We start from the raw sequence: 24,608 nt of genomic DNA, 5'->3' as shown, positions 1-24,608 counted from the left end.
AAAGCTCAACATTCAGAAAATGAAGATCATGGCATCTGGTCCCATCACTTCATGGGAAATAGATGGGGAAACAATGGAAACAGTGTCAGATTTTATTTTTCTGGGCTCCAAAATCACTACAGATGGTGACTGCAGCCATGAAATTAAAAGATGCTTACTCCTTGGAAGGAAAGTTATGACCAACCTGGATAGCACATTCAAAAGCAGAGACATTACTTTGCCAGCAAAGGTTCGTCTAGTCAAGGCTATGGTTTTTCCTGTGGTCATGTATGGATGTGAGAGTTGGACTGTGAAGAAGGTTGAGTGCCGAAGAATTGATGCTTTTGAACTGTGGTGTTGGAGAAGACTCTTGAGAGTCCCTTGGACTGCAAGGAGATCCAACCAGTCCATTCTGAAGATCAGCCCTGGGATTTCTTTGGAAGGAATGATGCTAAAGCTGAAACTCCAGTACTTGGCCACCTCATGCGAAGAGTTGACTCATTGGAAAAGACTCTGATGCTGGGAGGGATTGGAGGCAGGAGGAGAAGGGGACGACAGAGGATGAGATGGCTGGATGTCATCACTGACTCGATGGACGTGAGTCTCAGTGAACTCCGGGAGCTGGTGATGGACAGGGAGGCCTGGCATGCTGCGATTCATGGGGTCGCAAAGAGTCGGACATGACTGAGCGATTGATCTGATCTGATCTGATCTGATACAACACAGACATAGAGAACAGACTTATGGACAAGGGACGGGGAGAAGAGGGAGATGGTGAGATGAATGGAGAGAGTAGCATGGATGCATATACACTAATATATGTAAATAGACAGCCAATGGGAATTTGCTGTTTATGATTCAGGGAACTCAAACTGGGGCTCTGTAATAACCTAGAGGGGTGGGGATGGGCAGGAGGTGGGAGGGAGATTTAAGACGGAGGGGACTAATGTACACCTATGGTTAATTCATGTTGATGTATGACAGAAATCAAGCCAGTATTGTAAAACAATCATCAATCAATTAAAAAAAATTTTTAAATATATAATGGACTGTTTCCTAAGCAAGGAAAATACATTTTGCTAAACTAGTGAATGCCTTCACATTTAACCTTTTTAGAGTGATACATATAAATTTTTTAAAAACCACTTAATTCTCCTTCCTTTCAGTAATCACTTCTTTGCTATCCCAGAATCCCTGTATCTTAAATGTAATAAGAACATTTTCTCAGTTTCCTTAAATTTATTAGTTGCTTAATTTTTGCCTTATAATCCTATGAGAAATTAGTGTCAGTAATTAAAATACCTTCAACAACAACAAGAAAAGTATTTATAGAGACCAAAATTAGCAGGAAAGGGCACTGTTATTAACATGACAAACCGTGTATTTATATAACTACATACTAAAAGTCTGATATAAAATAACTGCTCTTAAGCCTTCAGCCTAGACAGCAATGAAGTTCAGCCTGCCACAAGCTAGGGCCAATGTCACCTGCCAACTGGACAATCTGCCACTGATTCAACAAGTGAGAAACAGAATGAAAACACTCAGGATTCAAGCAAACACTAATAAAACATTGTTTCCAGTTGTCCTCAAAGATGCTGGTACTCTGCATATAACATATAAAGGCTACTTATGAAGGCATATGTATTTTGGGGAATTTAATTTTTTTCCCCTACATACTCAATATGTTGTAATGAAGTGTGCTTAGGTCCAAATTCATCTGTCTGTCTATCCTCTTTGCTATGTGTCCAAAACAGGGAAATACAGGAAAGCATTAGGTACAATGATTAATAAGACTTAGCTGTGGATTCAAAGAGCTGACAGTCTAGCAAGATACTCATCATTGCATCACCATGTGGAGCACTGGAGAGCTATGTACACAATGGGTTGGTCAGTCATGTCCAACTCTTTGCAACCCCAAGGACTGAAGCACGCCAAGTTTCCCTGTCAATCACCAACTCTTGGAGCTTCCTCAAACTCAAGTCCATTGAGTCTATGATGCCATCCAACCATCTCATCCTCTGTCATCTCCTTCTCCTCCTGTCTTCAATCTTTCCTAGCATCAGGGTCTTTTCCAAGGAGTCAGTTCTTTGCATCAGGTGGACAAACTATTGGAGTTTCAGCTTCAACATCAGTCCTTCCAAAGAATATTCAGGACTGATTTCCTTTAGGATTGACTGGTTGGATCTCCTTGCAGTCCAAGGGACTCTCAAGAGTCTTCTCCAACACCACAGTTCAAAAGCATCAATTTTTTGGCACTCAGCTTTCTTTATAGTCCAACTCTCACATTCATACATGACTACTGGAAAAACTATAGCTTTGACTAGACAGACATTTGTCGGCAAAGTAATGTCTCTGCTTTTAATGTGCTGTCTAGGTTGGTCATAGCTTTTCTTCCAAGGAGCAAGTGTCCTTTAATTTCATGGCTGCAGCCACCATCTGCAGTGATTTGGGAGCCAAAAAAAAAATAAAGGCTCTCATTGTTTTCACTGTCTCCTCATCTATTTTCCATGAAGTGATGGGACCAGATGCCATGATCTTAGTTTTCTGAATGCTGAGTTTTAAGCCAACTGTTTTGCTCTCGTCTTTAACTTTCATCAAGAGGCTCTTTAATTCTTTGCTTTCTGCCATAAGGGTGGCATCATCTGCATATCTGAGGTTACTGACATTTCTCCCAGCAATCTTGATTCTAGCTTGTGCTTCATCCATCCTGGCATTTCACATGATATACTCTGCATATAAGTCATACAACCTTGATGTACTCCTTTCCCTATTTGGAACCAGTCTGTTGTTCCATGTCCATTTCTAACTGTTGCTTTTTGACCTGCGTACAGATTTCTCAGGAGGCAGATAAGGTGGTCTGGTATTCCCATCTCTTGAAGAATTTTCCAGAGTTTGTTGTGATCCACACAGTCAAAGGCTTTGGCGTAGTTAATAAAGCAGAGGTAGATGTTTTTCTGAAACTCTCTTGCATTTTCAATGATCCAACGGATGTTAGTGCTTAAGATCCCTTGGAGAAGGGAATGGCTATCCATGCCAGTATTCCTGCCTGGAGAATTCCATGGACAGAGGAACCTGGTGGGCTATAGTCCATGGGGTTCCAAAGAGTTGGACATATGGGAGAATCCACTGCAGAGAGGAGATAACATGTGCACTTGCTCCTGAAGGGCGAGAAGAGCACTTGAGACAAGGTAGAGCATGCGTTGAGCACACGTAGTGTGAAGTAAGTTTATTACGGCAAGGGTGTTGCTGAAGAAGACTCGGGCACAGAGGAGGGAGAATGAGGTCGATAAGATGACCAACTAGAAGTGGCGGGTGAGAGATAACAAAGTCACAGATAACTAAGTTTTCTAAATGGGGAGACTAAGTAGTTAAGCCAATAATGGACAAGGAAAACAGAAGGCAAGAGCCTTTGTGGGGGTTGGGGGAGGTGAGGCAACAAAGCAGATGTCAGACATATTGAATCTGTGGTCCCCAGTGAAGCAGTCAGAGCCCAGTTAAGAATGTGATTTGGTGATACACAGCATGTGCAGGGGAAAGCAGGACTAACAAAAAAGCACTGGGGGGAAAAAAAAGGGAAAAAAAAGATTAAAAGGCAGGCACAAAGAAGGAAACAATCAGTGAAAGAGATGGGGAAGGCCAAAACCAGAACAGTCATCCCAGCAGACATTTCCAAAAGCAAAGGGGAACAAATGGCAAATGCTACTGGGAGGTCAAGGAAGATGAGGATGGTGCTTCTCACTGTTCTTCAGAAACATGAGGCCCACTCATACCTCAGGAACTGCGCATTCACTCTTCTCTCTGCTAGCATTTTCTTCCCCCACAGAGCTATCGACTCACACCCCCTCACCGCCCTCAGACCTTTACTTAACTGTCATCCCTTCATTGTAAGTTTCCCCAGTCACTCAGTCTAAAACAGTAAACTCCTCCACTCCGAAACTGCCTGCATCTCTTCTCTGCCTCATTTTTCTCCTAGGTACTTACTAGTATCAAATACACATTTCACAAACACACATTACTTGATATGTTTCTTTCTCTAGAAAGTAAAAGCCACAAAGGCAGGGTTATTCGTCTGTTTTATTCATTGTTGTTATGTTTAGCATCTTGAAATGTGCCTGACAATAAGAGGTGCTTAAATACTTGCTGGATTAATAAACAAAGGAACTGAAGACCATAGGGAATCCCTAGGAATGCAGGAGAAATAGTCAAAACAGCTCAGGAATTCGTGCGTACAGCCCTAAACTCAAGGTGTTAAACAGTGGACACATAGCAAGAAAACAGGAACACTTGGTAAATAGAGGGGAACACTTTTGAGAGACTTTTTTAACTAGAAAAAAGGGGAGGAAAGGTGACAGTTTAAGGTCCAAGACAGAAGAAATGTCTTTTTGTTCCTGTTTTATGGTTCAGCTGTATACCTGGTGGGGAGGGAGTAACTGCTGAACAAGATAAGGATGACAGGTTCAAGAAAGAAAAGCAAAAGGTGATGAGATGATGAGTACAGTCCCTAATATGTCTAAAAAAGGGGAAGCATGAGCCTCGGAGCGTAGTAGGAGTACTTCCTCTTCCAACTACAGTGATAAGGAAGCAGCTAAAGCCTGAGCAATTCTGTAAGGGGGAGAAGATGATGAGCAAGGTCTAACACGTGGCTCTGACCTCAGAAGTGAGAGGAGAGACGCTCAGCTGAAGGAGGGATGCAGAGGTGGAGCTGGGATCTGAGCTCCCCAAATAGAGAGGACTTGGAAGAGTGTTTGGGGGAAGGCAGCCAGGGGCTGTCACCAGGGGTACCAAGGAGCAGTCAGGGCCAATGTCGATGTCAAGGTATTCATTCTTCTCTGGGTGATGAATTATAAGATACTTCCCTGTGCTTTGATGCAACAGTGAAAAACAAAACAAAACCCAACAGTCCTGCTTTCATAGAGTGTACATTCCAGTGATGTAAGAACTTGTTTTCAGGTCTAATGGGCATAAGTATGTCACCTCCTTTGGTAGTCTCTAGCAAGTGCCAGGTGCTGTCCCAACATGATGAATGGCACAGGGAACAAGGTCAAGACGGTCAAGGGATAGGGAGTGTCAGCAAAGCGCCTGCTGAGTGAGAAACAGTGAAGAGCCACATGACTCCTCCTTGAGTCTCTCGGGCACATGGGTTGGGCGTCCCTTCTCCCTCAGGCTCTGCCTTCATCGTGCACAGCAGGCATGATTCTTACAACACCTTGAGCCCCAGTTCCTTAGCACCCTCAAATCCGATGACCTCCACTTCTGCTGGGCCTTACTGTTTGGCTAACCCTGACCCTTGTCTTTACCCATAAGCACCCAGCCTGTGAATCTCAGTCTCCGGCATTCCCGAATTAGTCACACCCTCTCATCTTTTCAGCTCTCTTACCCCACTGTGCCAGGTGCATCAGTCCTTCTGTGTCATCACAGCTTCTGGCCTCTCGTTCTGTCTCAGTTCCCACAAATTTTCATATCTTTTCTGTCCAGTTATCAAATATGGTTAACACACTCAAAGTTTCTTTTGTTTGTTGTTTGGTCATCCCCACCCCCCAAAATTCCAGTTTTATCTTTTCCACAAAGTAACTATGTCTTGGTTTAAAAATCCATGGGGATACATACAGCTAAGTGGATGTAGTTGGCCAACAACTAATGATTTACAGTTTCTGCTGGAAATCAGTCTGCAACCTCCCCATTTCCGATGGAAGCTATTTCAAAGCTTTACCACATCCCTTAAGTCATCCCCTCCACCACCTCATCCCTCGCTGAGCAGAGGACCCTACCTTCCACTTCACAGAGATGCTCTCTCATAGTCCTGCCCCCACCCCTCCTCTATCTGCATCACAGCGGCAGCATCAGTCCCACTTCCTTCATTCACCCTCGCAATGCAGGGAGGACGACTCCTCCTCCAAGAATCCACCAGGGCACCATTTCATAGTGCTTGATGTCTTCTAAACAGCCCCCTCACTTCCTCATCTGCCCGTCCATAAGCCCACCATTCAAAGTTTAAGTCCAGGGAAAGATTTCTCCTCTCTTCACTACCAACCTCATTGACAGAAGTTACCAACTGTCACCATCTTCTTTCCCTTTCCTCTCAGTGACTCTTTAGCCGCTGCAATCTGGCTTCAGAGACACTTTCATACTTGTTAATTCAACATATTTTTTCTGCTCTGATCTAATGTGGTATGACTACAGGAGGTAAGACTGGGTCTGATCCTGAAAGCCAATCTCCCTTTGGCTCCCATGACATCACCCTGAGGTTTCGCTTCTTCTCTCAACATTCTCTCCGCCTCCTTCTGGTTCACATTCTTCTAGCCATCCTTTCTTTGCATATCACGTTTTTCCAGCTTCCAGCCCAGGGCTGCTTTACCTTCATGATCTTCTTACGCGTTCTCATTTCTTACCAATCAATCTGATGATTCTCAGATGTGTATTCTCAACTCAAACTGTATATCCAGTCATCAGCTAGCCACCTGAACGCTTCACTGGAACCTCCAACTCAGTACATCCAAACTGAACTTGACCATGCTGTGTCTTCATTCTTGCCCATTTTCTGTAAACTGTAACATTCCCACTTGTTGAACAGTCAATGAAACGCCAGGACACCATGACCTCACCCTGAGAAAGCTGCTGGCAGTGAGTGACTTAACCTGTGTCCCTGCTTCCATTCCTAAAGTTCCCCAGTCCGCTCTCCACACAAAAGCCACAGCAATATTTCAGATTTCAAATCTGACCATCCCTAAAGGGCTCTCATGCCTGTGCACCCTTGTCAGGATAAAATCCAGACCTCCTAGCATGGCATTCAAGGGCCTGGTGGATCGAGCTCCCATGTGCCTTTTATTCCATCTCTTGTCACTTGTAATGCCTACAGGGCCTGATGTCACCATGTGTGTTCTCAGATATTCTTGAGACCTGTTTTCTACTCCTCTCCCCTCTTGCTTCCTCTTACTACAGGTATGTCTTTGCACAACACTATTATCACTGCTGATACCATTTATCCCTTGCCCTCTTTGCCTGGGAAATTACTACAACTCAAGTTTTTCAGAATGGAAACTGCCCACATACAACATATTCATGTGCATGTGTGTATGTGTGTGTTCTTCCCATAAACAAAATCACAAGGTGAAGGCAAATGACTTTATGCTTTCATTGCGAGTAGGACTATTACCTAGATTACTTATGGTTACCCAAATTGGGCATTTATAAACTAAAACCAGATGCCTACTAGAGAATTCTAGTTAGTTTTCTCCTAAGATATCTGGCCACAACACACTGCTTGGCAGAATCATTCTCTGATATCAAGACTGAGTAATTGGTGGCACCTTTTGGCAGGACTTTTGCTTCCCTGGTGGCTCAGACGGTAAAGAATCTGCCTGCAATATGGGAGACCTGGGTTGGATCCCTGGGTTGGGAAGATCCCCTGGAGGAGGGAACGGCTATCCACTCCAGTATTCTGGCCTGGAGAATTCCACGGACAGAGGTGCCTGGCAGGCCACAGTCCATGGGGTCGCAAAGAGTCGAACATGACTTTCACTTTTTTTGGCAGGACAGGGAATATGGGAACAGAAGGAAATTAGGATAAAATACACTGAATTCAACTTTGAGTCAAATCTCATACCCAGTGACATTCATAGGAACGGCCCGTCAAAGAACCAGCTCCATCACCCTGAAGCTCAGAACAACATACTGGGCTGGAAGGACAGCTTTGTTGTAGGCTAAAATGTAGGTAAAAGTGAAATCAACAAGGGCAGGTGTGTAAGGTAAGAAAAGAAGTTAACGACGTAACAAAAGAAAAGCCATTCCCTTCTGTTATGGTATAAAAACGTCTCCAGTGAAAACACTGGGCCACGATAATGTTTTTAATTCTAGGAGAGCTTTCTTGAGCTCCTTCTGATGTTCTCAAATCAGTATCTGGCACCTCTGGAGGCATATTTACTCACAAAAATCTGGAGTAGGTACATGACCCTTCATCCCCAGTTTCCACTCTGACAAGGTACTCCATCACACCACAGGGTAGGACTAAGTGAGGTTTACGAGAGGTTGGTGTAGCAAATCACACCAGATACCATGCAATACATTCAACATTCAAGAACGCTGGGATATCAAGGCCTCAGACCAGTGTCAGCTGCACTGACAGGCTTTTCTCTGGCTGTTTGATCACGTGAACAGTAACACACATTGTCATCTCCACTTCAGGTACCTTGACGGCACTTAGTCTTTAAAGAAGCAATCAAGGGGTGAGATGCTTCGACTTTTAGCTAAAATTCAGTGTGTGTACATATGTTCATGTGTGCCTTCAAGTGTGACAGAAAAATCAATGCTTCTAATAGTTGATTTCCAGACACACAGAAAAAGTCTGCACCATTCTTAAACAAAGAGTGAGATTCTAAGCTGGAGTCAAACTTCATGTGATAAGAAGGCCGCTCTTTTCCTGAGGACCTCCTCTGTGTCAGGTATTGTACAATGCGGCACATGTTATCTCAGTTCATTCTAAAACATTTCTATAAAATAAGAGTAAGACACCCCTTCCCCCTCTCCCCGCCTGCCCTGACTAAAGAGAACAAGCAAAGTTCAGAGAGGCTGAATAAATTTTCCACGGTTAGAAAGCTACCACATGGAGACCTAGGATTTGAGCCCAGATACATCTGATTCCAAAGACTGTTCTTTCCATCACTGCTTGTAATTTAAAAACTTGTTCCAAGGAGGTGCCATGGCTGGCAGAGGCAAGGAGTAGTGGCTGACTCTGAGGCTCCAGGCTACTCATTCCCATCACCAACAGGGGAGCTTTGCTTTAACCTGTTTATATGTGGGGTTCCAAGTCCAAATACAGTTAAAATTTTTAAAAAGAGTTCTTGTGCTTGAAAAATAAACATTTTTATTTTTGATATTAAGTTGATGTCATATGGCTATTTGCATTGCTGAGAATAAAGGTAGCAAGCATGTATTAAGGCCATAATTTATTCCAAAAATTACTTCAGTAATTAAATTTCTCCTAACTATGAAAACATCCAGTATGTTTAAATTTGACTACCATTTCCCCTCTCCCTCGGGCCAAAAAAGTGTTGAAAAAGACCAATAAGGAAAGAAGCACTACAGAAATCAAAATATGAACAAATGCATAATTTAACATATTCATCTTACTAAACAGTACTGTACCCTCAATATAGGTATTGACATTAAGAATAATTTGTGACTACTTTTCTTCAGTGAGTTATTCTTGAGTCACACTTCTACTTTTATGTATCAGTCAACAGTGGCAACAATTTAAAAAGCATAGTTTTTTTCAGTAATTTACTTATGATGATATTAAGAATAAGGGCTATGAATTATTAACAACTTACAGTAATAGGCACAATATTGATACTCTGTGGTTATCCCTAGAAACATCACAGACATACATCAATCATTGCCTTTCAAAAGATGCCAGGGCCTTCACCTGCGTTGTATGATTGGTTATGAGCAACAATTCTAAAATAAGGTGAGAGTCAAACTTTACATAAAGCAGATGCTAAGCTACTGAGAACAAGCCTAAAAGTCATAAATTTATTTAGGCCTGGTTTGGAGATTCCATAACCTATGATCTAGATTTAATTCATTTTATTTAGCTCATGACTCATTCTGAAAACAGACTTATTGCCATAGCTCCTTTAATTTTTAACGGGATTTCTTTTCGGTAAATTAAGTCTGTAAGTTATAAATTAAGTTCACAAATGGGAAGCATTAAGGTGTAGAATTGCATCTGAATTCTCCTGCCTCCTCTCTATAACAGTGTGAGTTTGTTGAGCGACAATCTCTCCACATTTTCGACTACTAAGAGATAAAAATTCTGATTAATACTGGAGACAAACCACAAACACTGATTTCTTCTCTTGTGCAAAACACTCTGAAATGACAGTAAGAGGTTTTTTTTTTTTTTTTTTTTTAAGTTATAAGTACAAAGAGAGAAGAGCATAGATATTAGCAGATAAGAGATTTCAGAAAAGCCTTAGATGGCAAAAGCAGGTGAAAGCATGGTAACTGACCAGAGGAAGCGTCCACCAAGTGCCAGCAACAGGGAACTTTGATCACAAGGAGAAATAATCAATAGACACACTGTCAACAGACCACCTGAAAAGCTCAGGATCTGAAGACTCTTGGTACCACTTAGGACAATATGAGACATGGGATCAAAAGAAGAGTTTGGTTGAGTATCTCCAAATAGAGTACTTGTTGCTCCAGGCTCTTCTCCCATCCCAGGCAGTTACACGATGCTCTCTACCTCCTCCCAAACAAATATATCAATATATATATAGAGAGAAAGAAAGTGAAGTTGCTCAGTCGTGTCTGACTCTTTGCGACCCCATGGGCTGTAGCCTACCAGGCTCCTCTGTCCATGGGATTTTCCAGGCAATAGTCCTGGAGTGGATTACCATTTACTTCTCCAGGGGATCTTCCCAACCCAGGGACTGAACCTGGGTCTCCCACATTGTAGACAGACGCTTTACCGTCTGAGCCACCAGGGAAGTCAACAACTTATATATAGAGAGAGAACACCTCTGAAAATATGAGGCTTTGGGGCAGACTGAATTTGCAGTATGTAGAAATGTTTGGAACTCTGAAAATCAAGTCTAGAGCTCAAGAGGGGTGTTGGGTAGAGATGTGAGAGTTGAAAGATGAAGTGAAGTAATGAGACTGGAAGATACCACTTTGAAAGACCGATGTTGAGGGTTGAGGACTTTGAGAAACATCCACACCAAAAGAAAGTTATCCAGAAAAGAATCAGTGAAGGAAGGAGAACAAGATGGCGGAGGAGTAGGTGGATGTGAAGTACAACTCTCTGCACAGATACATTAGGAATACATCTTCAGACACAGAAGTGCATGCAGAACACTAGCTGAGAGTGGACAGGAGTACCTGACCAGAGGAAAAGAATATATAGAACCATGCAAAAGTAGATATCAAGCCCTAAGCCTCTGGAGTTGAAGAACTGACTCCAAGACCTTAGACTACCAGAGAACTAACCCTAGAGGGTATCAAATAGTGAGAACTCACACAAAGGAAACCACTTGAATAAAAGACCCAGCCACCAGTAGCACCTTGTGCAGGACATCTAAACAACAAACAAAAATACAAACCCAATCATCAGCAGACAGGATTACCACCTCACTCAGCCTTGCCCATCAGAGGAAAAACAAACAAAAACTCAGCACAAATCTCACCCTATACTAAGCTTACACAAACCACTGGACCAACCTTAGGAGGGTAGAAACCAAAAGGAAAAAAGAATTTAACCTTGAAGCCTGGGAAAGGGAGACCTCAAACACAATAAGTTAAAAAAAAAAAAAAATGAAAAGGCAGAGAAATACTACACAAATGAAGGAACAAATTAGAAACACAGAAGTCCAAATAAATGAGGAGGAAATAGGCAAATTACCTGAAAAAGAAGTCAGAATAATGATAGTAAAGATGATCAAAAAACTTGAAAACAAAATGGAGAAAATGCAAGAATCAGTTAACAAAGACCTAGAAGAATGAAAGAATAAACATACAGAGACAAACAATTACTGAAATTAAAAATACTCTAGAAGGAATCAATAGCAGAATATGTGAAGCAGAAGAACCTATCAGTGAGTTCGAAGACAAAATGGTGCAAATAACTTCTGAAGAGCAGAATAAAATAAAAAGAATGGAAAGAACTGAAGATAGTCTCAGAGACCTCTGGGACAGTATTAAACACACCAATATTGGAAATATGGGGGGGGTCCCAGAAGAAGAAGAGAAAAAGAAAAGGTATGAGAAAATTTTTGAAGAGGTTATAGTTGAAAATTTCCCCAACATGGAAAAGGAAAGAGTCAGTCAAGTCCAAGAGGCACAAAGAGTCCCACAGAGGATAAACCCAAGGAGAAACATACCAAGATACAAACTAATCAAACTCTCAAAAACTAAACACAAAGAAAGAAGATTAAAAGCAGCAAGGGAGAAGCAACAAGTAACATACAAGGGAAACCCCATATGCTTAGAGGCTGATCTTTCAGCAGAAACTCTGCAGACCAGAAGGGAATGGCAGGATATATTTAAAGTACTGAAAGAGAAAAATATACAACCAAGATTACTGTACCCAGCAAAGATCTCATTCAAAATTGATGGAAAAATAAAAAGCTTTTCAGACAAGTAAAAGTTAAGAGGATGCGGTATCACCAAATCAGCTTTACAACAAATGTTAAAGGGACTTATATAGTCAAAAAATACAAGAGAAGAAAAAAGATCTATAAAATCAACCCCAAACAATTAAGAAAATGGCAATAGGAACATATATATCAATAATTACTTTAAATGTAAATGGATTAAATGCTCCAACCAAAAGACACAGACTGGCTGAATGGCTACAAAAACAAAACCCACATATATGCTGTCTACAAGAAACCCACTTCAAACCTAAAAACACATATAGACTGAAAGTGAGAGGATGGAAAAATAAATTCCATGCAAATGGGAAGCAAAAGAAAGCTGGAGTAGCAATCCTCATATCAGACAAAATAGACCTTAAAATAAAGATTACAAGAGATAAGGAAGAACACTCCATAATGATCAAGAGATCAATGTAAGAGGAAGACATAACAATTCTAAATATCTTTGTGCCCATCATAGGAGCACTTCAATACATAAGACAAGCACTAACAGACATAAAAGGAGAAACTGAGAGTAACACAATAATAGTAGGAGACTTTAACACCCCACTCACACCAATGGACAGATCATCAAAACAGAAAATAAGTAAAGAAATGCAAGTCCTAAATGATACATTAGATGAGATGGATCTCATTGATATTTTCAGGACATTCCATTCAAATGCAGAATTCATCTTCTTCTCAAGTCACATTGAACATGCTCCAGGACAGATAACATTGTGGGTCACAAATCAAACCTCAGTAAATTTAAGACCATTGAAATCATCAAGTATCCTCTCCAACCACAATGCTAGAGACTAGTTATCAATTACCAGAAAAAAACTGTAAGAAACACAAACACGTGGAGATTAAACAACACATTTCTAAATACCCAACAGGTTACTGAAGAAATCAAAAGGGAAATCAAAAGACAACGAACATATGACAACTCAAAAACTATTGGGTGCAGCAAAAGGAGTTCTAAGAGGGAAGTTTATAGCAATACAATCCTAGCTCAAGAAACAAGAAAAACACTGAATAGACAACTTAACAGTCAGTCACTTCAGTCGCTCAGTCGTGTCTGACTCTTTGTGACCCCGTGAACTGCAGCACGCCAAGCCTCCCTGTCCATCACCAACTGCCGGAGTCCATCCAAACCAATGTCCATCAAGTCGATGATGCCATCCAACCATCTCATCCTCTGTCGTCCTCTTCTCCTCCTGCCCTCAATCTTTCCCAGCATCAGGGTCTTTTCCAATGAGTCAGGTCTTCACATCAGGTGGCCAAAGTATTGGAGTTTCAGCTCCAACACCAGTCTTTCCAATGAACACCCAGGACTGATCTCCTTTAGGATGGACTGGTTGGATCTCCTTGCAGTCCAAGGGACTCACAAGAGTCTTCTCCAACACCACAGTTCAAAAGCATCAATTCTTCGGCGCTCAGTTTTCTTTACAGTCCAACTCTCTCATCCATACATGACCACAGGAAAAACCATAGCCTTGACTAGACGGACCTTTGTTGGCAAACTAATGTCTCTGCTTTTCAATATGCTGTCTAGGTTGGTCATAACTTTCCTTTCAAGGAGTAAGCATCTTTTAATTTCATTGCTGCACCTAAAAAAACTTCTTTTCCAAAGAACAAAAAAACCCCAAAATTAGTAGAAGGAAAGAAATAATAAAATAATAAATAATAAATGAAATATATTATTTATTAATATATGAATGAAAAAATAAATGAAAAATAAATGCAAAAATAAAAGAAAAATAAATGAAAGAAACAATAGTAAATATTAATATTAATAAAACTAAAATCTGGTTCATTGAGAAGATAAACAAAATTGACAAGCCCTTAGCCAGACTCAAGAAAAAGAGAAGAATCAAATCAACAAAATTAGAAATGAAAAAGGAGATGTTACAACAGAAAATGCAGAAATAAAAAGGATTATAAGAGACTATTATGAACAACTATATCCCAACAAAATAGATAACCTGGAAGAAATGGACAGATTCTTTAGTTCCGTCAGTCGTTCAGTCATGTCCGACTCTTTGTGACCCCATGGACTGCAGCATTCCAGGACTCCCTGTCCATTACCAAACTCCTGGAGTTTACTCAAACTCATGTCCATTGAGATGGTGATGCAATGCAACCATCTATCCTCTGTTGTCTCCTTCTCCTCCCACCTTCAACCTTTCCCAGCATCAGGGTCATTTCAAATGAGTCAGTTCTTTGCATCAGGTGGCCAAGTATTGGAGTTTCAGCTTCAACATCAGTCCTTCCAATGAACACTCAGGACTGATCTCCTTTAGGATGGACTGGTTGGATCTCCTTGCAGTCCAAGGAACTCTCAAGAGTCTTCTCCAACACCACAGTTCAAAAGCATCAATTCTTTGGCACTCAGCTTTCTCACATCCATACATACTACTGGAAAAACCATAGCTTTGACTAGACAGACATTTGTTGGCAAAGTAATGTCTCTGTCTTTATGTAATAAAGTAATATGTGTCTGTAATATGTGTCTGTAATATGGTGTCTAGGTTAGTCATAACTTTCCTTCCAAGGAGCAAGAGTCTTTCAATTTCACAACTGCAGTCACCATCCGCAGTGATTTTGGAGCTCCCCAAAATAAAGTCTGCCACTGTTTCCATTGTTTCCCCATCTATTTGCCATGAAGTGACGGGACCAGATGCCATGATCTTCGTTTTCTGAATGTTGAGCTTTAAGCCGACTTTTTCACTCTCTTCTTTCACTTTTATCAAGAGGCTCTTTATTTCTTCTTCACTTTCTGCCAGAAGGGTAGTGTCATCTGCATATCTGAGGTTGTTGGTATTTCTCCTGACAATCTTGATTCCAGCTTGTGCTTCATCCAGCCCAGAGTTTCTCATGATGTACTCTGCATAGAAATTAAATAATCAGGGTAATAATATACAGCCTTGAGGTACTCCTTTCCTGATTTGGAACCAGTCTGTTGTTTCATGTCCAGTTCTAATTGTTGCTTCCTGACCTGTATACAGATTTCTCAGGAGGCAAGTAATGGGGTCTGGTATTCCCATCTCTTGAAGAATTTTTCAGAGTTTGTTGTGATCCACACAGTCAAAGGCTTTGGCATAGTCAATAATGCAGAAATAGATATTTTTCTGAAATTCTCTTGCTTTTTCAATGATCCAGCAGATGTTGGCAATTTGAACTCTGGTTCCTCTGCCTTTTCTAAAGCCAGCTTGAACATCTGGAAGTTCACGGTTCACATATTGCTGAAGCCTGACTTGGAGAATTTTGAGCATTACTTTACTAGCGTGTGAGATGAGTGCAATTGTGCGACAGTGTGAACATTCTTTAGCATTGCCTTTCTTTGGGATTGGAATGAAAACTGACCTTTTCCGGTCCTGTGGCCACTGCTGAGTTTTCCAAATTTGCTGGCATATTGAGTGCAGCACTTTCACTGCATTCTTAGAAAAGTTCAATCTTCCAAGACTGAACCAGGAAGATAGAAGTTATGAACAACCTAATTATAAGCACTGAAATTGAAGCCATAATAAAAAAAAAATCCCCCAAAAGAAAAGCCCAGGACCAGATGGCTTCACAGGAGAATTCTATCAAACATTTAGAGAAGAGCTAATATCTATCCTTCTAAAAATCTTTCAAAAAACTGCAGAGGAAGGAACACTTCCAAACTCATTCTATGAGGTCACCATCACCCCAATACCAAAACCAGACAAAGACAACACAGAAAAAGAAAACTACAGGCCAATATCACTGATAACATAGATTAAAAAGTCCTGAACAAAATTTTAGCAAATAGAATTCAGCAACACACCAAAAAACTCATACACCACGATCAATTTGGATTTATTCCAGGAATGCAAGGATTCTTCAGTATATGCAAATCGATCAATGTGATACACATTAACAAACTGAAACATAAAAACCATATGATCATCTCAATAGATGCAGAAAAAGCCTTTGATAAAATTCAGCACCCATTTACGATTAAAACTCTTCAAAAAATGGGCATAGAAGGAACCTACCTCAACATAGTAAAGGCCATATGTGATAAGCCTACAGGAAACATTATTCTCAATGGTGAAAAACTGAAAGCATCCCCCAAAGATCAGGAACAAGACAAGGGTGTCCTTTCACCACTATTATTCAACATAGTTCTGGAAGTCCTAGCTACAGCAATCAGAGAAGAAAAAGATATAAGAGGAATCCAGATCAGAAAAGAAGAAGTAAAGCTCTCAATGTTTGAAGATGACATGATACTATACATAGATAACCATAAAGATAGTATCAGAAAATTACTAGAGCTAATCAGTGAATTTAGCAAAGTGGCAGGAATCAAAATCATACACCAAAGTCACTTGCATTTCTATATACTGACATTGAGATTTCAGAAAGAGCAATTAAGGAATCAATCCCATTCACCACTGTAACAAAAAGAATAAAATATCTAGGAATAAACTTACCTAAGGAGACAAAAGAACTGTACACAGAAAATTAAAAGACACTAATGAAAGAAATCAAAGACGACATAAACTGATGGAGAGATATTTCATGTTCCTAGTAGGAAAAATCAACATTGTGAAAATAACTAACTACCAAATTCAATACAGATTTAATTTAATCCCTATCAAATTAACAATGACATTTTCACAGAACTAGAACAAAAAATTTCACAATTCATATGGAAACACAAAAGACCCTGAACAGCCAAAGCAGTCTTAAGAAAGAAGAATGGAGCTGGAGGAATCAACCTTCCTGATTTCAGATTATACTACAAAGCTACAGTCATCAAGAGTATGGCACTGGTACAAAAAACATAAATATAGGCAAATAGAACAAGATAGAATGCCCAGAAATAAACTCATGCATCTATGGGTACCTTATTTTTGACAAAGGAGGCAAGAATATACAATGGGGCAAAGACAGCCTCTTCAATAAATGGTGCTGGGAAAACTGGACAGCTACATGTAAAAGAATGAAATTAGAACACTTCCTCACACCATACACAAAGATAAACTCAAAATGGATTAGAGACATAAATGTAGGACCAGAAACTATAAAACTCTTAGAGGAAAATATAGGCAGAACACTTGATGACATAAATCAAAGCAAGATCTTCTTGCTTTGACCCACCTCCTAGAGTAATGTAAATAAAAAAAAAGTAAACAAGTGGGACCTGATGAAACTTAAAAGCTTCTGCAGAGCAAAGGAAACTATAAGCAAGATGAAAAGGCAAGCCTCAAAATGGGAGAAAATAATAGCAAATGAAACAACTGACAAAGGATTAATTTCCAAAATATACAAGCAGTTCATATAGCTCAGTACCAGAAAAACAAACAACCCAATCAAAAAGTGGGGAAAAGACCTAAACAGACATTTCTCCAAAGAAGACATACAGATGGCTAACAAACACATGAAATGATGCTCAACATCACTCATTATCAGAGAAATAGAAATCAAAACTTTGATGAGATATCACCTCACACCAGTCATAATGGCCATCATCAAAAAGTCTACAAACAATAAATGCAGGAGAGGATGTGGAGAAAAGAGAATGCTCTTGCACTGTAGGTGGGAATGTAAACTAATATAGCCGCTATGAAAGACAGTATGGAGATTCATTAAAAAACTATGAATAAAACCACCATATGACCCAGCAATCCCACTCCTAGGCATATACCCTGAGGAAACCAAAATTGAAAAAGACACATGTATCCCATTGTTCATTGCAGCGCCATTTACAATAGCTAGAACAGTGGAAGCAGTTCTAGATGGAACTGGAATGGAAATGGAAGCAGTCTAGATTTCCGTTGACAAATGAATGGATACAGAAGTTGTGGTACATATACACAATGGAATATTACTCAGCCATAAAAAGGAATGATTTGAGTCAGTTCTGATGAGGTGGATGAACCTAGAACCTATTATACAGAGTGAAGTGAGTCAGAGAAAGATAAATATCATATTCTAACACATATATACAGAATCTAGAAAAATGGTATTGCAGAATTTATTTACAGGGCAGCAGCGGAGAAGGTAATGGCACCCCACTCCAATACTCTTGCCTGGAAAATCCCATGGATTAAGGAGCCTGGTAGGCTGCAGTCCATGGGGTCGTGAAGAGTCGGACACAACTGAAGCAACTTAGCAGCAGCAGCAACAGCAGCAGTAGAGAAAGACATAGAGAATGGACTTCTGGACGCGTGGAGAGAGGAGGAGAGGGTGAAATGTATGGAAAGAGTAACATGGAAACTTACATTACCATATGTAAAATAGATACCGATGGGAATTTGCTGTATGACTCAGGGAACTCAAACAGGGTCTCTGTGTCAATCTAGAGGGGCAGGAGATTGGAGGGAGGTTTAAAAGGGAGGGGATATATATATATACCTATGGCTATTTCATGCTGAGGTTTGACAGAAAAAAAAATTCTATAAAGCGATTATCCTTCAATAAAATAAAAAAGGAAACAACAGAATAGCTTTGGGGCAGGGTCCTGGTACCCTCCTAAATGAATATACATTAACACTATATTTGAGCTATTTTGCAGATACTGAAACTCCTACCAAAAGAAGTTAACCATGTGCTTCCCACAAGCATCTAGACTCCAGATTGTTTGGACCAGGAGATTGATGATGCTGACTCCCAACTACCTCACCACCAATCAATCAAAGAATGGCTATGAGCTGATCACACCCTCCTCTTTGAACCATTACTATAAATCTCATTACCTCCTCTTATGCCAACAGAGTTTTGAGGGCATTAGTCTGCGGTGGCTCCCTTTGCCAGGAAAAGCAATAAAGCTATTCTTTTCTATTTCACTCCCCTCAAAAAAGAATCAGTGAAGGAAACTCAAGGGAATGGCCAGAGGCAGGAACAGAAACTAGAATGTACAAGGTCATAAGAGCAAATATAAAAACATACAACTTCTGGAAAGAAGACAACTTGGAAAATCAAGTGTCTCAACTGGTTATATACAGTAAGAACTGAGAACACGTTACTGATGGGATGGGTAGCAAGAGGTCAGGTTCCATGGAATTACTCTTGCTTAACAACAATGAAAAAGAAATGCAAAAAAGCAGAATGGTTATCTGAGGAGACCTTACAAATAGCTGAGAAAAGAAGAGAAGAGAAAGGCAAAGGAGAAAAGGAAAGATTAGCTGAGAAAAGAAGAGAAGCGAAAGGCAAAGGAGAAAAGGAAAGATATACCTATTTGAATGCAGAGTTCCAAAGAATAGCAGGGAAAGATAAGAAAGCCTTCCTCAGTGATCATTGCAAAGACATAGAGGACAGCAATAGAATGGGAAAGACTACAGATCTCTTCAAGAAAATTAGAGATACCAAGGGAACATTACATGCAAAGATGGCCTCAATAAAGGACAAAAACAGAAGCAGAAGATATTAAGAAGAGGTGGCAAGAATACACAGAAGAACTGTACAAAAAAGATCTTCACTACCCCGATAACCATGATGGTGTGATCAATTACTGAGAGCCAGACATTCCAGAATGCAAAGTCAAGAGTGCCTTAGGAAGCATCACTATGAACAAAGCTAGTGGAGGTGATGGAATTCCAGTTGAGCTATTTCAAATCCTGAAAGATGATGCTGTGAAAGTACTGCACTCAATATGCCAGCAAATTTGAAAAACTCAGCAGTGGCCACAGGACTGGAAAAGGTCAGTTTTCATTCCAATCCCAAAGAAAGGCAATGCCAAAGAATGTTCAAACTACTGCACAATTGCACTCATCTCATGTGCTAGTAAAGTAATGCTCAAAATTCTCCAAGCCAGGCTTCAGCAATACGTGAACCGTGAATTTCCAGATGTTCAAGCTGGATTTAGAAAAGGCAGAGGAACCAGAGATGAAATTGCCAACATCCGTTGGATCATCGAAAAAGTAAGAGAGTTCCAGAAAATCATTTACTTTCCTTTATTGACTACGCCAAAGCCTTTGACTGTGTGGATCACAACAAACTCTGAAAAATTCTTTAAGAGACAGGAAAACTAGACCACCTGACTTGTCTCCTGAGAAATCTGTATGCAGATCAAGAACCAACAGTTAGAACTGGACATGGAACAACAGACTGGTTCCAAATCAGGAAAGGAGTACTTCAAGGCTGTATATTGTCACCCTGCTTATTTAACTTATATACAGAGTACATCATATGAAATGCCAGGCTGGATGAAGCACAAGCTGGAATCAAGATTTCTGGGAGAAATATCAATAACTTCAGATATGCAGATCACACCACCCTTATGGAAGAAAGTGAAGAGTTAAAGAGCCTCTTGATGAAAGTGAAAGACAAGAGTGAAAAAGTTGGCTTTAAACTCAACATTCAGAAAACTAAGATCATAGTATCTGGTCCCATCACTTTTGGCAAATAGATGGGGAAAAAATGGAAACAGTGACAGACTTTATTTTGGGGGGCTCCAAAATCACTGCAGATGGTGACTAAAGCCATGAAATTAAAAGACACTTGCTCCTTGGAAGAAAAGCTATGATCAACCTAGACAGCATATTACAATGCAGAGACGTTACTTTTCCAGCAAAGGTCTGTCTGGTCAAAGGTATGGTTTTTCCAGTAGTTACATATGGATGTGAGAGTTGGACTATAAAGAAAGCTGAGCGCCAAAGAATTGATGCTTTTGGACTGTGGTGTGAAGACTCTTGTGAGTCCCTTGGACTGTAAGGGTATCCAGTCAGTCCATCTGAAAGGAAATCAGTCCTGTATATTCTTTGGAAGCACTGATGCTGAAGCCGAAACTCCAATATTTGGCCATCTGATGCGAAGAACTGACTCATTGGAAAAGACCCTGATGCTGGGCAAGATTGAAGGTGGGAAGAGAAGGGGACATCAGAGGATGAGATGGTTGGATGGCATCAATGACTCGATGGAAATGAGTTTGAGTAAGCTCTGAGAGTTGGTGTTGGACAGGGAAGCCAGGCGTGCTGCAGTCCATGGGGTCGTAAAGAGTCGGACACGACTGAGCGACTGACCTGAACACCTATGACACGTATGTGAGGCACAATACTAGTTTTCCCATGTCTAAGCAAACCAGGAAGGGGGACCAGAGTCAGATGAGAAAGCATTAAGAGTTAAACAGTGATTATGACAGACTTCCATAAGGAATCTTTGGGTAAAGGGTAGCAATAAAATGAAATGATAGACTGAAAGGAAACCAGACCAATGAAAGAAAAAAAAATTTTTTTACATATTAAGAGTGAAATAGAAGAATCCAGTGAAGATGGAGAAATGAACACCGTGAAAAGTGAAGTCCAGGAGAAGGCAGGAAATTAGAGACCAGTATCACCCGTGGGGGCATTTAGGGGGTGAGCCTTGGAAAGTGGGAAGGGATGAACAGTTCTCTGAAGTAGGCAGAAGGGAGCATGGTGTTATAACATGCCTTCCCTCTCTTTAAAACGATAGACATGAACGCAGCAAGAGTCTAAGGCTACAAGACAAGAATACACATTCCCTAAAGAAAAACTGAATAGAGTAAAGACTAAATATCTGGAAGTTTTACCAGCTAGATATAAAAACTGATTAATACAGAAGAAATATATATTTCAGTGGAATGGTAGATGCACATGTGAGAAACAGATTTCAATGTTAGCAAAACAGTGAAATTTGTATAGCATATATATTTTAAGAACCAAGAATCTAATTATGTACAAAAATAATACAAAGGTTCTATAGTCTCTAGTTCTTTAAAAAAATACAATTTTTTTTTGTAGCTTAAATTTATAACAAAACAATCTTCAACACCTTGATTTGGTATCTCAAGGTCAAATACAAAAAGAAATGTATAAAAACATTTATTGTACATAAATCTGTTACATTTTACACTGGAGAGGAAAAATGGTGCACATTTTTCCTTATCATTGAAGGCATTATCATAAAATTCAGGTTATGAAGATGGAAGTGTGGCAAGAAATGTCACTTTACAATGGAGCACTATGTTTCAGAAAACCATTCATTAGAAAGAAAACAAATGAATGTTTTATGCTACTTGCCAAGTGAGAAAACTTTAAATGAGACTATTTAAAATAACAGGATCATAAATATCGTTGCTAACCTTTTTAGTCCCCCAAAGTATGGGCCTAACTATTGATATTATCAAAATATGTACTTTTTTTCTTTTCTTTAATTGAAGCAATAGGGATTCACTATATACAGGGAATTATACCCAATATCATGTAATAACTTACAGAGGAATATAATCTGCAAAATACATATTTTTGATGCCTGGCAATAGTAGGTCCCACCACAACTGGGTCTGTGCAGCAAAGATGAGCAAGCCTACCAGTAGTTTGCAGAAAGTATAGCAAACAAACAAGCTTACATGGCCCAAAATGCTTCCACTACACCAGTGAGAGGCTAACCAGACTGCCCATGTATTGATATAAGTAATCCTATAGGCCTCAAATCATAAGAGAATGACTTTCATGACTATAACTATTTACTTGGGGGCCCAAATCCTAAACTTAAAGTATCCGAAACATTCAAACCAATGTATTAAAAATGGATAGAGAAGATGGTAACCATGGAGGCCCAGCCACTATACTGCCCACCATATACACTTACTGAGGCCAGAATAATTTCTGGAGTAAAATCTCTGCAGATAGAAAATAGTTCTACTGGAAACTAAAGTCTCAGGGCCAAGTTTGAAGACCAACATTTTTTTCAGTGAGATTAACAGCTGAAGTGATACCTATCAGTTCCAGGTTGAAAAGGCAAACAAGTAGCGACCTGGAGAAGAAAAAAGAGCAGGGAAAGCATGAAGGTTTGCTGAAGCTCAAAGGTGGGCTCAGAGGCAATGAAGGACTAAGATAGGGAATGACAGGAACTGGTTGATAAAGAAACCTTTTAGTTGGAGATTTCAAAGTAAAACACATGCTTCCTGTGAGACAACTCAAGAGCAAAGCTGCACATAAAATGAGAAGTAAAAATCTTGAAGCTGGGCAACTCAGGACATGTAAAAACTGAACAAGACAGAGAAAGCTACAGAGTCCATGCAGTGGTAAACCAGTGAGTTGACTAATGACCGGCTGCCAAAGAACAGGCAGGAAGTGCTGTAAAACCGAGGGGGCAGGAGTTAGTAGCCAAACTCACAAAGGAAGAAGAAAGGAAAGGGAAGCAAGGCGATTCTGATTTTTTTCTTTCAAAAATATTTATATTGTTAACTATGGTGGACAAGGCAGAAATAAACATTGAAAACAGCTTTACCTTTACCATCTTTAAGGCCTCTGGACCTCATGTAATGTTTAAGAGCAATGAAGAATTATCAGTAAAGAAGGATTCAGTTGACTTTCTGGTCCTTCCACTGACCAGGCTAATGTACCTGGGAATCCCTGACAAGCTTTCTCCTTGACTGACTGTCACAAGTCATTTAAAAAGAAAGGAACTGGGCCCAAACTCCATGAATGTGGAACAGCTGTCAGAACTTGATCCTAGCCTCACACTCCCAACCAACACAAACATCCAATTTCTAGGAAATCACTTATGATGAAAAAGAAGTATTATAAGGTTTAGCAGTTTTCAGAGATTTTTAACCACACTTATCAATAACTATCTGCATATAAGTGTAGCATATATGATTTCATGGTTGTTCTGTAGATACAGAGAAAGCCAGTTCACTTATGAGCTAAACAAACATATCACATACTAATGACATGTACAAATAGATCATTAACTTCTATGTCCTCAGAAACACTCGTAATTGTCAGGAGCATTTGAGTAAACACAACATAAATTGAAGAACTTCCTAGGGGAAAGGGAGAGTGGAGGTTAGATGACCCAATTTACAGATTAGAAAACCAAGGCACAGAGAAGTTAAATGTCTCAGTGGAAGACCTCACAGCTGATTAGTGGCTCAGCTGGGTTAAGAGCAGCACTGTCTCAAGCCTTTCTTCAATGATCTACCCACAACCCCACTGCAAGATGCAAATATCCAGCAGAACTGGGCTAGAGTTTCCAATAAGGAATAAGACTTTATGCTCTTTTTGAAATGTGAAATGAGATGACAGAATCAAAAAGAAGAGCGAGCAGAAATTAAGAAAAAATCATTTGCTTGATATAAAATAATATTAATTTAAAACTATACCTTCACTGCTTCTGATGAAAGTATATTTTCCTTTTTCTGACTTGTGCTCATGGGCTCATTTTCAACACTGGAAAAAAAACAAACAGTTTTTTTTGAAATTAAAAGAGAATTACTGAAATCATACAGTTTCTGTGTTTAATGCAAAAACTGAAAGGTCCTTTTTATCTGTAATGCCCCAAAGATTCACATACAAAGTGTTACACTAAGAAGCTATTGATTTGAGTGTCTACACTTGAAACACACATTCAAAAATGCTCATCAGGCTCCAGACATTTTGGTGAGTCCATGCTGTTTTATGACCAGCATCACACCAACGATGCACCTGAACAAAGCAGCCCCAGTGTACAACTATCATAATCTTGGAAAGTGTTGGCACTCTTTTTGACTGTATTTAT

General features: G+C 40.0%; 1 protein-coding gene across 3 annotated transcripts in view; it reads right to left on the bottom strand.

Annotated features, from left to right (window-relative positions):
* CRYBG3 (crystallin beta-gamma domain containing 3) overlaps window positions 1-24,608 on the bottom strand; it is a 120,084-nt gene that overhangs the window by 77,857 nt on the left and 17,619 nt on the right. For all 3 annotated transcript variants that reach the window (XM_044940695.2, XM_044940690.2, XM_006074556.4), the window contains exon 2: window positions 24,214-24,280. In XM_044940695.2, coding sequence (XP_044796630.2) covers window positions 24,214-24,280 — 67 coding nt within the window. The remainder of the gene's footprint in view (window positions 1-24,213; window positions 24,281-24,608) is intronic.

The sequence above is a fragment of the Bubalus bubalis genome, chromosome 1, assembly GCF_019923935.1.
Source record: "Bubalus bubalis isolate 160015118507 breed Murrah chromosome 1, NDDB_SH_1, whole genome shotgun sequence".
Taxonomy (NCBI): Eukaryota; Metazoa; Chordata; class Mammalia; order Artiodactyla; family Bovidae; genus Bubalus; species Bubalus bubalis.
The sequence above is the reverse complement of the archived record's forward strand: the minus strand, read 5'-3'. Positions and strand labels throughout refer to the sequence as shown.